Source organism: Protomyctophum bolini (assembly GCF_963924005.1).
Source record: "Protomyctophum bolini genome assembly, chromosome: 20".
Lineage (NCBI taxonomy): Eukaryota > Metazoa > Chordata > Actinopteri > Myctophiformes > Myctophidae > Protomyctophum > Protomyctophum bolini.
This window is the reverse complement of record NC_137881.1, coordinates 30854115-30867396: the sequence shown is the minus strand read 5'-3', so window position 1 is coordinate 30867396 and position 13282 is coordinate 30854115. Positions and strand designations below refer to the sequence as shown.

General features: G+C 42.9%; 2 protein-coding genes across 4 annotated transcripts in view; both read left to right on the top strand.

The window, feature by feature from the left end:
• The window catches only part of casq1b (calsequestrin 1b), a 45086-nt gene extending 41109 nt beyond the window's left edge, over window positions 1-3977 (top strand). For all 3 annotated transcript variants that reach the window (XM_080792935.1, XM_080792934.1, XM_080792933.1), the window contains 9 exons: window positions 85-185; window positions 519-630; window positions 1464-1537; window positions 1663-1793; window positions 1899-1944; window positions 2049-2103; window positions 2222-2322; window positions 2707-2781; window positions 3016-3977. In XM_080792935.1, coding sequence (XP_080649061.1) covers window positions 85-185; window positions 519-630; window positions 1464-1537; window positions 1663-1793; window positions 1899-1944; window positions 2049-2103; window positions 2222-2322; window positions 2707-2781; window positions 3016-3306 — 986 coding nt within the window. In that variant the 3' untranslated portion in view covers window positions 3307-3977. The remainder of the gene's footprint in view (window positions 1-84; window positions 186-518; window positions 631-1463; window positions 1538-1662; window positions 1794-1898; window positions 1945-2048; window positions 2104-2221; window positions 2323-2706; window positions 2782-3015) is intronic.
• A 4038-nt stretch (window positions 3978-8015) lies between these two features.
• LOC308335754 (uncharacterized protein) lies at window positions 8016-11467 on the top strand. The gene is made up of 2 exons (XM_080792932.1): window positions 8016-8125; window positions 9288-11467. Exon 2 carries the CDS (start codon window positions 9311-9313, stop codon window positions 10787-10789), a length of 1479 nt encoding a protein of 492 aa, XP_080649058.1. The 5' UTR covers window positions 8016-8125; window positions 9288-9310; the 3' UTR covers window positions 10790-11467.
• Window positions 11468-13282: the final 1815 nt, after the last annotated feature.

Sequence of the window (13282 nt, the reverse complement as noted above, 5' to 3'; positions counted from 1 at the left end):
TTTTCTCTCTCTCTCTCTCTCTCTCTCTCTCTCTCTCTCTCTCTCTCTCTCTCTCTCTCTCTCTCTCTCTCTCTCTCTCATCAGGCCTGGAAGAGGTGGAGAGCATCTACATCTTTGCAGACAATGAGATCATTGAGTATGACGGTGAGCTGGCCGCAGACACTCTGGTGGAATTCCTCTATGATGTAAGTGATAAACAGTAAAGGCACATCATTTTTGTATATATTTGTCAAGCGATTTCCATGTGTATTAACTATAAGCTTCCCTTAGCTTGAGGAGATCTTGCCAAGAGCCAAACACAGAAGAGGGGAGAAGATGATATATTTGACCAAAAATAGTAAAAATGGTCTTAAATGGCCAATGTGCGACAGTTCTTTCTCACAACTTTTTTTCCAATGGCTGAACGAACGTGCAACTGAAAATAACTATTTCTGCACCTTTTTTAAACGAGTATACATGAATGTTGGCCATGACAGAAGCCTGTGCAAATAACGTATAACTTTGTCATCTCTACACAGGTGATTGAAGACCCTGTGGAGGTCATTGACAACGACCGTGAGCTGAAGGGTTTCTACAACATCGATGAGGTCACCAAGCTGGTCGGCTACTTCAAGAGCGAGAAATCCCCCCGTAGGTGCAACCACGCGTCATCCTTTCCATGAATACAATACAACTAGCCTTGTGTAGCGATACTAATATCACTTTGCATACACCCTGGAGGACTTCACTTCAGCCGTGATTCCGTGAAGTCCTCCCACAATTGAGTGGGACCAGATGAAGGCTGGCTATACACTAGAAAATAACTACATACATGTATTCATGTAATGCTATTGACCGTATCACATGGTGGTCATTTCGCTTTTTCGCTACACCCTAACGTAGTGGGAACGAACCTCGAGTGCAATAAAAGAGCCACCAATAATATGCAACACAAAGATGTAAAACTCCTGGAAAGATACAAATGTGTTTTATTAACTATAACCACCTTAACCCAGGCATTCATATTTTAGGAATGTTTAAAAAGAAAAATGCTGGACACTTTGAAAGACTTTTAAAGAATTTTAATAAAATGGGACATTTACAAACTAGTTTCATTATGCTTTGTAGGTCAAAATACTTTATGTGGTTCCAACATTAATACATTTACATGGGCAGGGGTAGAGTGGCTGTTTGGGAGCGTGAGGTTCCCAGAGTTAGTGTCCTTGAGACACTGAACCCCTAATTGCTCCCGATGTGCAGGTTGGTGCCTTGCATGGTTTCCTCCGCCATCGGTGTGTGAATGGGTGATTGTAATGCACAATCTATGTAATGCGCTTTGAATAAAAGCGCTATAATGCACCATTTACATGGCTGACAGCTGTCAGCATATACTGTAGTTCCAGTATCTTATCTTATCAGTTGTCACATACTGTAGTTCCAGTATCTTTTTACTCTTAACATTGTCATTGCTGTCCAACATCCAGACTTCATCGAGTATGACGATGCCGCTGAGGAGTTCCATCCCTTCATCAAGTTCTACGCCACCTTCGACCCTAAGGTATGCATATCCAGTCTAGAGGCTGACATTTTTGGGGGGATTGAAGGTTTTTGGGGATTGGGCACTACTATAGTTCTTTCTTTTTTTCATGACCACCTCATTCAAATCTCTCGTTCTCATTTCAGATTGCCAAGAAACTGAAACTGAGGATGAATGAAGTTGACTTCTACGAGCCTTTCATGGAGGAGTCTGAAACCATTCCAGGGAAGCCCTACGTCGAGGCGGAACTTGTTGACTACATTGAGGAGCACGACAGGTGAGACAGCGAGGAGACTCCCAAAGTAATAAGGAATTAAACCACAGAGTTTTATTTTATTTTATTTTTTTAATCTTTTTATGTTTTGTTTTTTTAAATATCCAGGCCAACCCTGAGAAAACTTGAGCCTTTCAGCATGTATGAGATCTGGGTAAGACTTAAAATCCCTTTTAAGAATCCTCAATTGTTGCACTTGAATAATTAAGTTTAAAAAAAAGTTTGAAAGTCAATCACCCCTCACACTTATTTCTTCAGGAGGATGACATTGATGGAGAGCACATTGTTGCCTTTGCTGAGGAGGATGACCCAGGTAAAAAATCACATCATATAACAACGTTATTATTGTTATTGGATTATTATTATTATTATTTTTAATTGGTATTACATTGTATTAGAAAAATAACCCAATCTTTGAACTTTACACTCAGATGGTTTTGAGTTCCTGGAAATCTTGAAGGAAGTGGCCCGCGAGAACACAGATAACCCCAACCTCAGCATCATCTGGATCGATCCTGACAACTTCCCCCTGGTATGTGAACACAAATAACTATAGTATATCAATTCATAATGATAGTGATGGTGTATTGATTGTGTAGCATAGGCATAGTGAGTGCTAACTGGGCACTGTTGACGGTGTGGGTAATTATCTGGGGTAAGTACTATGAGCTGAGCTGGGTACTGTAACCGTATGTGTGACGCGTCACCTCAGCGATCTCCCAAGGGTTCTAGCACTTTGTAAAGGCGACACACTGTGGTCGTTTCTCCTTTTCCCTATGATTCGTTTGGCACAATAATATATTCTTCTGAACTGCATGGAACTGTTGCTGCAAATAATACAATGTATGTGTTCAATGATGAAATCCGAGCTTTCCCCTTATATTCCTGTTTCCATGTCTCTCTTTGCCACCTTCAGCTGGTGCCCTATTGGGAGAAGACTTTCCGCATTGACCTCTCCTCCCCTCAGATTGGCGTGGTAGACGTTGAGGATGTAAGTGCTAATTCTTCTCAATGTACCCAAGAAAATACATAACACCACCACCACCAACACCACCACCACCACCAACAACAACTAAAACCCAGTAATTAACATATCCTAGACAGAAAACCAGCTGCAAAAGAGGTCCCCCGAGAACCTCTGTCTGCCCTAATATAATGTGACTTTGATATAGGTCAAAGTCACAGCAATTAAACCAGCAATTGGCGGGTGTGCTTCCCTTTGCAGGCTGACAGTGTGTGGCTGGAAATGGATGACGATGACGACATGCCCACAGCAGATGAGCTCGAGCAGTGGGTCGAAGACGTGCTGTCCGGGAAGATCGACCCAGATGACGATGATGAAGTTGACGATGATGACGACGACGATGATGATGATGACGACGATGAGGATGACGACGAGGACGACGATGAAGACGACGATGATGATGACGATGAAGACGACGAAGACGACGATGACGACGACGATGATGACGATGATGACGACGATGACGACGACGACGATGACGATGACGAATAAATGTTCACGGCCATCTTTTGGGTTTACTTTCCTTTCGCCAATGACGGCAAAAAAATCAAGTGCAGCAACAATCTTCAGTTTTCTAATATCCTGACACAAAGCCTGGCCCTGTCACTTCCTGTATGCTTCCTGCATTGTTTTTTGACGGACAAAACTCACAGCCCAAAAGGGAAGCTATCTTTTTTTTTTTTTTCAAAGGAATATAGATGGTTTCAGGATAACAAATAACACCACTGCCCTGAATGTTCCAACTTTTTTGTTTTGCGAACATCCGTATTACCGTCGTCCCCTGAGATCCAAGAAACAACCAATAACTATCTACTACATAAGCTAGCCATGAAACATGTCCATAAGATGTTTGATCCATTATTACGAGCTCCGATTGTTTCCAATCTGCTGTGAGCCGATACGACTGTTGAAACTGCCCGAAAGGTTTCACAAAAGCAGAAAAAAAGGGCTGTCGTATAGTACATGTGTCACACGTCATTTGTTAAATGTTTTCGATCTCTCTTCACCGTGGGGTGGAAGTGAACAGGTATAGGCTAATGGAGATTCCCTGTTGCGTTGTGTCGACCTGACGCGTGTCTCAAAGATCAGCACCAGCCCTTTACAAGTACATCTATTCCTTGACACTGTTTTAACATCATGTTTTCTATACTGGATGAACAGAAGAAGAAACCTTTGTTGTATTATTTTGTAAAAAAAAAAAACGTATTAAACTTAAGCTCACTGGTAAGTCTTAAGAGTATATGAGATTATTGTACAATTGTCAACATCTCGGAACAGACAAAATGAAAGAGAAAGAAATATGTGATCTTATAATATATATATTTGGGATTAATGAGGAAAATTAAATACAAATTTTAAAACATTTGGTGTGGCATGTCATTTATTTGTCAGTGATTATGCAGATACAGATAATCAATCAATTAGTGAAGAATATATAACGAATGCAGATGCACAATTAGCATCGATTTTGGTCCAAGATGGAAAGAGGAAAACATCTCACATGTGTGTGTGTGTGTGTGTGTGTGTGTGTGTGTGTGTGTGTGTGTGTGTGTGTGGTCATACAACACACCATATATGGCATGAGAGCCTAATGTGGATCGATTTGACTTGCAAAACGGTCATGTTGACCGTGGCAACATCTGTGCTTTAGTGCTTTGCTTTCACATTTGGAGTATTGTACGGTTGTGTGGTCCTGTAGGGTTGCATCATCTTGCATGTGTGGCTGCTGAGATATAAATAAAACTTCAGCTAGCTCAAAATAGAGCTGCAAGGCCTGGGCCGTGGCTCAGCGGTCCAGGCACCTTGGCCACAGTAGCCCAAGCCTGGCAGTGTGCTGCGGGTTCGACTCCCGATCCCGACGGCCTTTACTGCATGTCACCCCTCCCATCTCTCTCCCTCATTTCCTGTCAGAGCTGCAAGATTAGTGCTGAACTGCTCTTTTAAAACCAATGTTGCTAGGATGCACCACAGTTTAGTATGGCTAACTGTAGAGGCTATAAATGAACTGCTAGTCTTTTCCAGAAATGCAATCATTGAGGGAAAGCCAGATTTCTAGGCCTAAAACATAGATATCAAACTAGACAGGTAATATAAAGTGCAGGGTATTTGGAACTTCCAAAACCAAATACAGAAACATGTACTTAACAACTGTAACATCTAGTTATTTATAGAGCCACCCAACAGTGGAACTCATTATCTGTAAACATAAAACAAATCATAAGTAAATACTCTTTTATAAATCTCTTTAAAAAAACATTATTGGGAGAGATCAAAGAATTGGATTGATGTGCTTTTGAAATTTAACCTATATTATCTATATCTTTGGCATTTTAACGTAATTGCAATTTAGATTTAGTGCATTTGTTGTTTGTACATGTATTTTATGTTGTGATGTTTTATGTAGACCCCTGCAGGAAGATTAGCGACCACAGCAGCGGAAGCTAATGGGGATCCGAATAATGAATGAATGAATGAATGAATGAATCAGAATGAATGAATGAGCTTACCCTGACAGTCTCACATAACAGGAGGGGGAGAGTTGCAACGACAGTGTGTAAACAACTTTATCCTAGAACACTAACCCTTCATTTTGTCACATGCACCATCACAAATCCTGGGTATATTTTATATTCATTATATTGGGTAAAAAAAAAAACCCAATATAATGAATTCCATAAAACATAATATTTCTTATTTGTTTTATGTATTTTCGCCACTCCCGAACTACTCTGCGCCGGGACTGGGAGGTCTGGTGTGGAAGGACTATCCACACTTTTCCTGGGCTGTGTGTGCTCCACTTCCTTTTTGGATATTCCTTCATTGGATATCATTGGTCATCTGACCAGTTTAATTGGCTTTCATTGGATCAAATCGACAGGAACTGGAGCACACACAGGCAGCCCAGGGAAAGTGTGGTGGATATAGGCTCTGTGGGTTTACTCCTGTCCGGGCCCCTCCTATATACGTCTCATCAGGTCCACCCACTCCTGCTCTCACCATGACTCCCAGCACCAGACACTTCATTCATGGAGTGGCGGATTCTTGAGCTGCAATGGTTCTATACCTGCAGGCCGGGGAACGATGTTACTGCCAGCTCCACTTGCGGCTTGAATGGCCCTCCTATAAAGGCCTCACCGTGGGCTGTTGCAGGGCCTCCTCCTCGCGGAAGACACGGTCTGGGGGCGCCAAATCCATATTGCTCCCGGGTGCCGTCTACATACATTCCGGCTGTCCCGCGTCTCTCTGTGATCACCAGCCTATACCCGGTTGTCACATAGTCTATTCCTATAGGCTGAAATGGATAGTATACAATATTTGCCAGTGCAGTACTTAGTTTAGACAGTTTTTGGTTTAGACTAGTCATTGGTTAGACCAGTCATTAGTCCTACAACTACAACCTATCTCAAACCCTCACCCTAAACCTAACCTCAGCACACCTAAACCAGGTTTATAGGTGTGCTGCCCCCTAAACCTAACCTTAACCCATGTCTAACCAATGACTAGTCTAAACTAAGTATGCACGCCACTTTGGGTTGAAGTAAAAGTACCAAAGTACCGGACCATTCCAGTGCTTAGGATCATTTTGTTTCAATTCATTTCAATATCACTCACTGGTACGTACGTATAGGTATACTTACTCATCAAAGTTACATTATTGCTGCGCTTTCCCGGATTTACCATTGGGCTAGGGTGGGCTGCAGCCCGGGGGCCGGCCCCCGAATTTTGTCTAGCCTGGAGGCCCCTACTATTGTAAATCTGGCACTGATCACCCACAACAGACAGACAGACGGAAAGGCGGACAGACGGGTAACACAGCAAGCTCTCATGTCATTATTTGCAGGATGGTATAAGAAATGCCACCCCAACCGCTAGAGTAGACTATGACCCCAACACAGTGCCATTTCATTAATTTTCATTAATTCCCCCGCCGTGGGAATATGGTGAATGAAGTGGACATGCCTGCTGGGAAGAAGAGCATGCAGAGGAGGACAAGTCAGGTCAGAGGTCAGGTTAGCCTTTGCAGCATTCCATTTGGAGTTTATGATCCGGTCGGGAGCAAATGATGGTAACTTTCGTCATGTTGTAGTCAATGATTTGTAGTCATCTGGCAGGAAACCACGAGGCAGAATCAGTACTACGAATGGGTAGGCCTACTTATTCCGCCTTGTGGTTTCCTGCCTGATGGCTACCAAGGTGGAGGGTGGGACGGACATGTTTGGCTTATGTGGCTGTATTGTTCCTAACTTCCTCCAGTGCGCAGACAGCATTAGAGAAAACTGTCCAATGATAGAACCATAGTATTTTTGGTTATTGTTAACTGTTTGAAGAATGTATACAATTATATTAACGATTGACTGTCTATTAGCATCCCTAGAACTAACAATACTTCGGCACAAACAAGTACTACATTATTTTGGCTCCTATGCCACCAAAATGTGGAACGCCCTACCAACAGTCATTAAGACATGCAAATCCCTTGACTCCTTCAAAACCGCTCTCAAAGGGCACCTACTGACGGCTGTAATTCTAAGGGCCGATTCATACTCTTGTTTCGGCGCTGTAGTGCCGAAATGATTTCGGCTCGTCAGAAAATTTCAGTAGCACCGAAGAGCCGACTTTAGGACGGTACCCGCCCCCCCGAACCTCAAATGACGTCAAATTGTAGGCTCTACAGCGCCGAAACGACTTTTATTCGGCTCTAAAATAGGAGTATGAATCGACCCTAAACTGGCCCCCGTAAAATCTGAATCCCCCCCACCGCCCGCCCCTTTTCCCTGTAATTCCTGTTCTGTTCATTGACTAAATAGAAGTTTCTATTTGTAGTCTCTAAATGTTTTGATGAATTGAACAATCAATCAAACCTTATAATAGTTAGAAATAATTGACACAAACACCTCTGAAGCTCTGCTCTGTTTTAACGCTACAACAACATGTTTTAGGTTTTATCATGTGCATAATAATATCTGTACGAATGATAGGCCTACCTCTTTTCATACAGGCAGTCCGTGGGCACCAAACCAGGGGTCCACTCTCTTCAGCCGCGTTCATTGTCTTATTTATAAATCTGTGAATGAATGATGCTGCAGGTCAGCATGGTGACGACTCGAGGAACTCGTTTTATAACTCTGATTTATACACATGCAGGCTAGGAAATAGGAATGCTAAGTTGCCGTTTCGTTGACCTGGGGGTGTAGGTGACTTGTGGTGCGTGACGTGCGTCCTAAAGTAGAGCTTTGTCTGCTCTAGTCTGTGGAAAGAAAGGACGGATGTGGATGTTTACGAGTTGGTTACCGTACGACAGAAGCATCAAGTGAGTTTGTTGTGATGTCATAAATATATGATATGATAAAAAATAGTATACAACTATAATAAAGGCTTCGTGTAACCAAACAATTACTTTTTAAGCAGGTTTATAAATAACAATAACAGCAATGTTATGCTAGTGGTAAGGTTAACCCGGCCTTACCACCTGTACCACTATCACTATCCCTGGTCCAGTGCAGCGAGTCTCTCTCTGGCTCCCTGTGGAAGTCCCTTCCGCATTTTATTTAATGATTAAAATAGTGCATTTTAGAGAAGCTGGGCACCTGAGACGCTTCCCAGCTCCGATAATAGACTTTTACAAGGTCTAGCAGGCTTTGTGTCGGTAGTTACGTGACGTCGTTTTGTTTATTTGCTGGGAATTGTAAACACTCGCACGGGATTGAGAAAATCGCTAGAGGGCTCTGGAAGGAACTGGACCAGGGCTACTGTACCACAAGCCTTTATTGTACAGTTTGTTCACCGTTTTGAGCTTGTAGATTCATTGGCTCATATCTAGGATAGTTTAGGAGTGTCTTTTTGTCTGTTATATTATTCATCATGTTTCAGGGCTAATATTCATCCATCCGTTTGATATAATGCTAATGCTAATTCTCCAATCTGCTCATAAATTCATCAATCAATCAATCAATGATGACGAGTCAGGGCCGTGCAGAGAGCAGGTGCCAAACGTGATATAATTTTTGGGGTGGTCTTTTACTCAATGTCGTGCCCTTATATAAAGAAAGAGAGAGAGAGCACAGTCACAGTGTGTATACACGCACACACATTTCAATATTAGGCTATTTGTGTGTGTGTGTGTGTGTGTGTGTGTGTGTGTGATGCCATTTCTGGCAACCACAATATTAACAATGGTATGTAAAGAAAAGTGTCAAATAGCTCTCTCTCTCCAATTCTTTAGTAAACTGGGGCGGCAGTGGCTCAGGGCCCAGGGGTAGAGTGGACACTTTGGAACCGGAAGGTGCCTTGCATGGTATCCCCCGCCATCGCTGTATGAATGTGTGTGTGAATGGGTGAATGCACAATCTATGTAAAAGCACCATTTAGTACCATTTATTTAGTAAACAGAAAAAAACGTTTCAGGTCAGGATAACTATAATTGTATTTCTGAGTCTTGCTTTTGTTTGTGGGTTTTTCCCCTCATTGTGCAGATGAACCACGATGCGGACCCCACATGCCGGGGGGCTCACAACAACCTCGTCTTTGTGAAAATAAAGGGTGCAGGGAACTGAAGACGCCCAGCAGCTGCAGCACCATGACGGACTGGGACGAGTTTCTAAAGAACTTCATCGAGGAAGAAAAACGTAAAGAAGGTAAAGAAAAGGCCAATATCTTGGACAAAACCGACCACTTGAAACTGTTGTCGGTCGACGCGAGACGAAGCAAGAAGACAAAACAAGACGTCGTCGACTTGTGTGACAGTTCATTGCCCATCGTCGACTTGTGTGACAGTTCATTTCCCCTCATCGACTTGTGTGATAGTTCGTCGTCCGACGAAGAGGACAAGGACACAGCACGACCTCCGGTAGTCGTGGCACCCCGGAGTCGTGATCATCTGGGTCATTTTGCTGCCAGTCGACGTGGTTCTGGCCAAGCGGCCGCGTTGGACGGAGCACAAGGCGGTTCAAATGCGACTGACGATCACCCGGCGAATGACTTCAAACGGCGTCACACGAAAACTGTCGGGCCTGACGACCGCATCCAACCACTAGCCGTGGTGCCACTGAGACGTGATCACCTGGCTCGTTTTGCCACCAGAAAACACGTTTCTGGCCAATCCGTCACGTTGGACGGAGCACAGCGCGGTTCAAATGTGACTGTGCCGCCGAATGACATCAAACGCCGTCACACGAAAACTGTCCCGTTGCAATGTCCGGCGCAGAACCAAGCGGGCAAACGTCACAATCGAAGACATCGTGTTCAGGAGGAGAGTAGCTCGACGGATGTTAGCGAACGTCCTGCCGACGTACGCTTTGTCAAACAGTGTTACGTGCGTTTTGGGAGCATGTTGGGCATTGTAGAGATCACGGCAGTGCCCACCACGGGGGTAATACCGTATATCTGCGAAGAAGACTCCGGGCAAAAGAATAAAAGTCTTTTGACAGTGCACAATGTGGAACAGCCATACACCTGTCAAAACTGTGGGAAGAATTTCACAAAAGCGGATAAACTGCAAGACCACGTTAAAAGTCACACACGAGGAAAACCGTATGTCTGTGAAGAATGCGGACAAGGGTTTGGGGCTATTACAATTTTGAAAGTCCACTGTAGGCGGCACATGGCGAAAAAACCAGGCACCTGTAAAAACTGCGGGAAGAGTTTCACGAACGCAGATAAACTGAAAGACCACGTCAGACTAATTCATACGGGGGGGAAACCGTATACCTGTAAGAAATGTGGGAAAATGTTCCGAGTGCTGCATCATTTTCAGCAGCACATGAGGGCTCACTCGGGGGAAAAGCCGTTTCCCTGCCCGCATTGTGGGAAAAAGTTTCACAAGGAGAGTTATTTAACGGAACATAATATCAGAAAGCATGCAGGGGAAAAACCATATTCCTGTGGGCGGTGTGGGAGAGGTTTCACGGCATCAAATGATCTGATGATACATTTTCGCCGCTGTCGTGCACATAACCCCGTAACCCCCTTTCTTTAATCAATCAGTATAATTACACACACACACACACTAAGTATCTGACTATGTAGATAGTCATTGATGAGGCAGTATTGTTTTGTTTTAAAAACATATTTTTTTTTCCCCCTCTGAAAAGTTAATATTTTGAACATAATTTGATTTCTGACAGCAGAGATGTATACAATTGAGAAATTATAGGTGCACTATGTAACTTTCCTCTAATACTCCTGCCAAGTGCAGAAAGTTTTACTTTTGAGCTAATGGAGCCTGCCTGCTTGCTGAGGGGATACATTTAATCTTATGACCTTCAGGTCAGAATTTGTGGCAAACCACAAACAGTTGGGATTTTGTCAAATGTAAGTTCATGTCTCATAGACACATACATCTGCAAGCCAGCTGATATTGACATCAGTCATGAAAGATAATATGTAACGATAATGATCGTTTATCTCTGGCAGAAACCTTTATTTTTATTTTTAATTAATGCCCTACTTAATCATACTACAGTATTACACACAAGTATAAAAACATACTTCTATTCCTATTTTAGAATTTGAATAGTACTGAAAAGTAACAAATTGTTACTAATAAATTGTGGTTTCCACCCGACAAAGACGATATACATTTTCAGAGCAAAAAAGACAAAACAAAAATGGCAATATGAGAAGCAATTGAAAACCCCAATAGCAAGCCATAGCTGACTGTACTTTTTGGATTTTTGTTTTTGGTAAATAATTGTGTCTTACACTGGATTGGAGCGTTATTAAACAGTCTGTAGAAAAACGGTTTACACTTTTGTCTGTAGAATTGATTTAAAAATCATTAAAACTGAATGAATGGTTCAAGACAAAATTACATCTCTGTATTTCAGGTTGTACTTTAAAGGTCATTACACACTGGCGAATTAGCGACGCGATGTGAATAAGCGATCTGAAAATGCGAAATATTGCATGTTGCAGTTCGCCTGCGAATCTCTGCAAAACACGACACCAGAGCGAACAAATAAAGAGCGAAAACGGTCGCATTTCCGCACATTCGCCACTGATGTGGAAGCTTGCATGGACTTCAATTGTTTTTTTTTAAATGCGAATTATTCGCACGAATATATCGCGTCGCCAATTTGCCAGTGTGTAATGACCTTAAGTGTCCTATTTTCACTAGTGCCCCTGCTGCCCTCAGAACGCATTCCAAGGCATATGTCACATCTGCTTACTACTTACCAGTAAGACGCCTGAGGGCAAGAAGCGACCTCGCCCTAAAGCGTGCATGCCTCCGTATCGTTGACGGCAGACTGCTGGCGCTTTGGCATGGGGGGGTCAGATCAACATTGAATGGATTTGGTACTGGCCATATAAGGAGCATGTCTTGAGTGTACAGGGTTTGATGAGGTCAGATCAACATATGGAATGTCAGAACAGGTCAGCTCCATACTGTATACGGAGATATTAATCGGCAAGTTAAGATCATTATCTGTTGCTCCTCATCTTTTATTATTGTACAAGAGCATTATTCAACCTGTTCTGTTGTACTGTTCCGCATGTTTTTACAACATACTGCCCATGCCTAACAGAAACAAACTTTTCAGTATTTCCCGTATTGCTTCCAAGATTATCGGACTTCCCACACCAACACTTTCTGATATGAACAATAATGCCATCACACGGCTAGCACCCTCAATATCACGTGACACTGATCATCCCTTGTATCGCTTCTTCAACCTCATGCCATCAGGACAAAGATACAGAACCTTACACTGGAAAAAGGTTCGTTTCAGTAGGAGTTTTGTCCCCTGCGGCATTAAACAAACTGCTGATAGGATGGTTCTGTACACAGTGGGGAACTCATGTAACATGTTTTTGTTTGTCTTGGTGTTGTGGTTTTCTGTACTTCCTGTTGTTGGTGTTGAACAGACCTGTGAAGATGAATATCCTTCAGGACAATAAAGAGTATTATTATTATTATCTAAGGGTGGTAGCGGGGACATTCTCTTGAGTGTACAGGGTTTGATGAGGGCCCAGGTATGGCTGGGCCTTAATTTTCGCCCACTGCCGGGCGCAGCTGCACTAATAACTTTGGGGCAGACCCGTCTAGAGTTTGAGATTTGAATGGACCGGTATAAGTCAAAAGGGAGACATCGAAGAGGAAGGATGAACATATGAAATGTCACAACAGGTTCTGAGGGTTTGAACTTCTTTGCCTTTTTTACTATTTTGACTTCGTAGATTGTCTATTTGAACTATTCAAAGATGTTTTCCAAAATGTGGAGAATGGGGACTCCCTTGTCCTTTGGTGTGTCGCCCAGCAGGTGGCGCATAAACCCTAACCTTTAACATAACAAAATCCATGCCTAAACCTAACCTTGTCCCCAACCCCAAAACACTGCCTAAACAACTTGTCTTACGACCTTAGAAACACTATGCCTAAAACCTAACTTTAACCCTAACCTCACAAACACCAACCTTTTTCATATCAAGCCCCGGCATGATTATTATTCAGCATTTGAGCCACGGACCA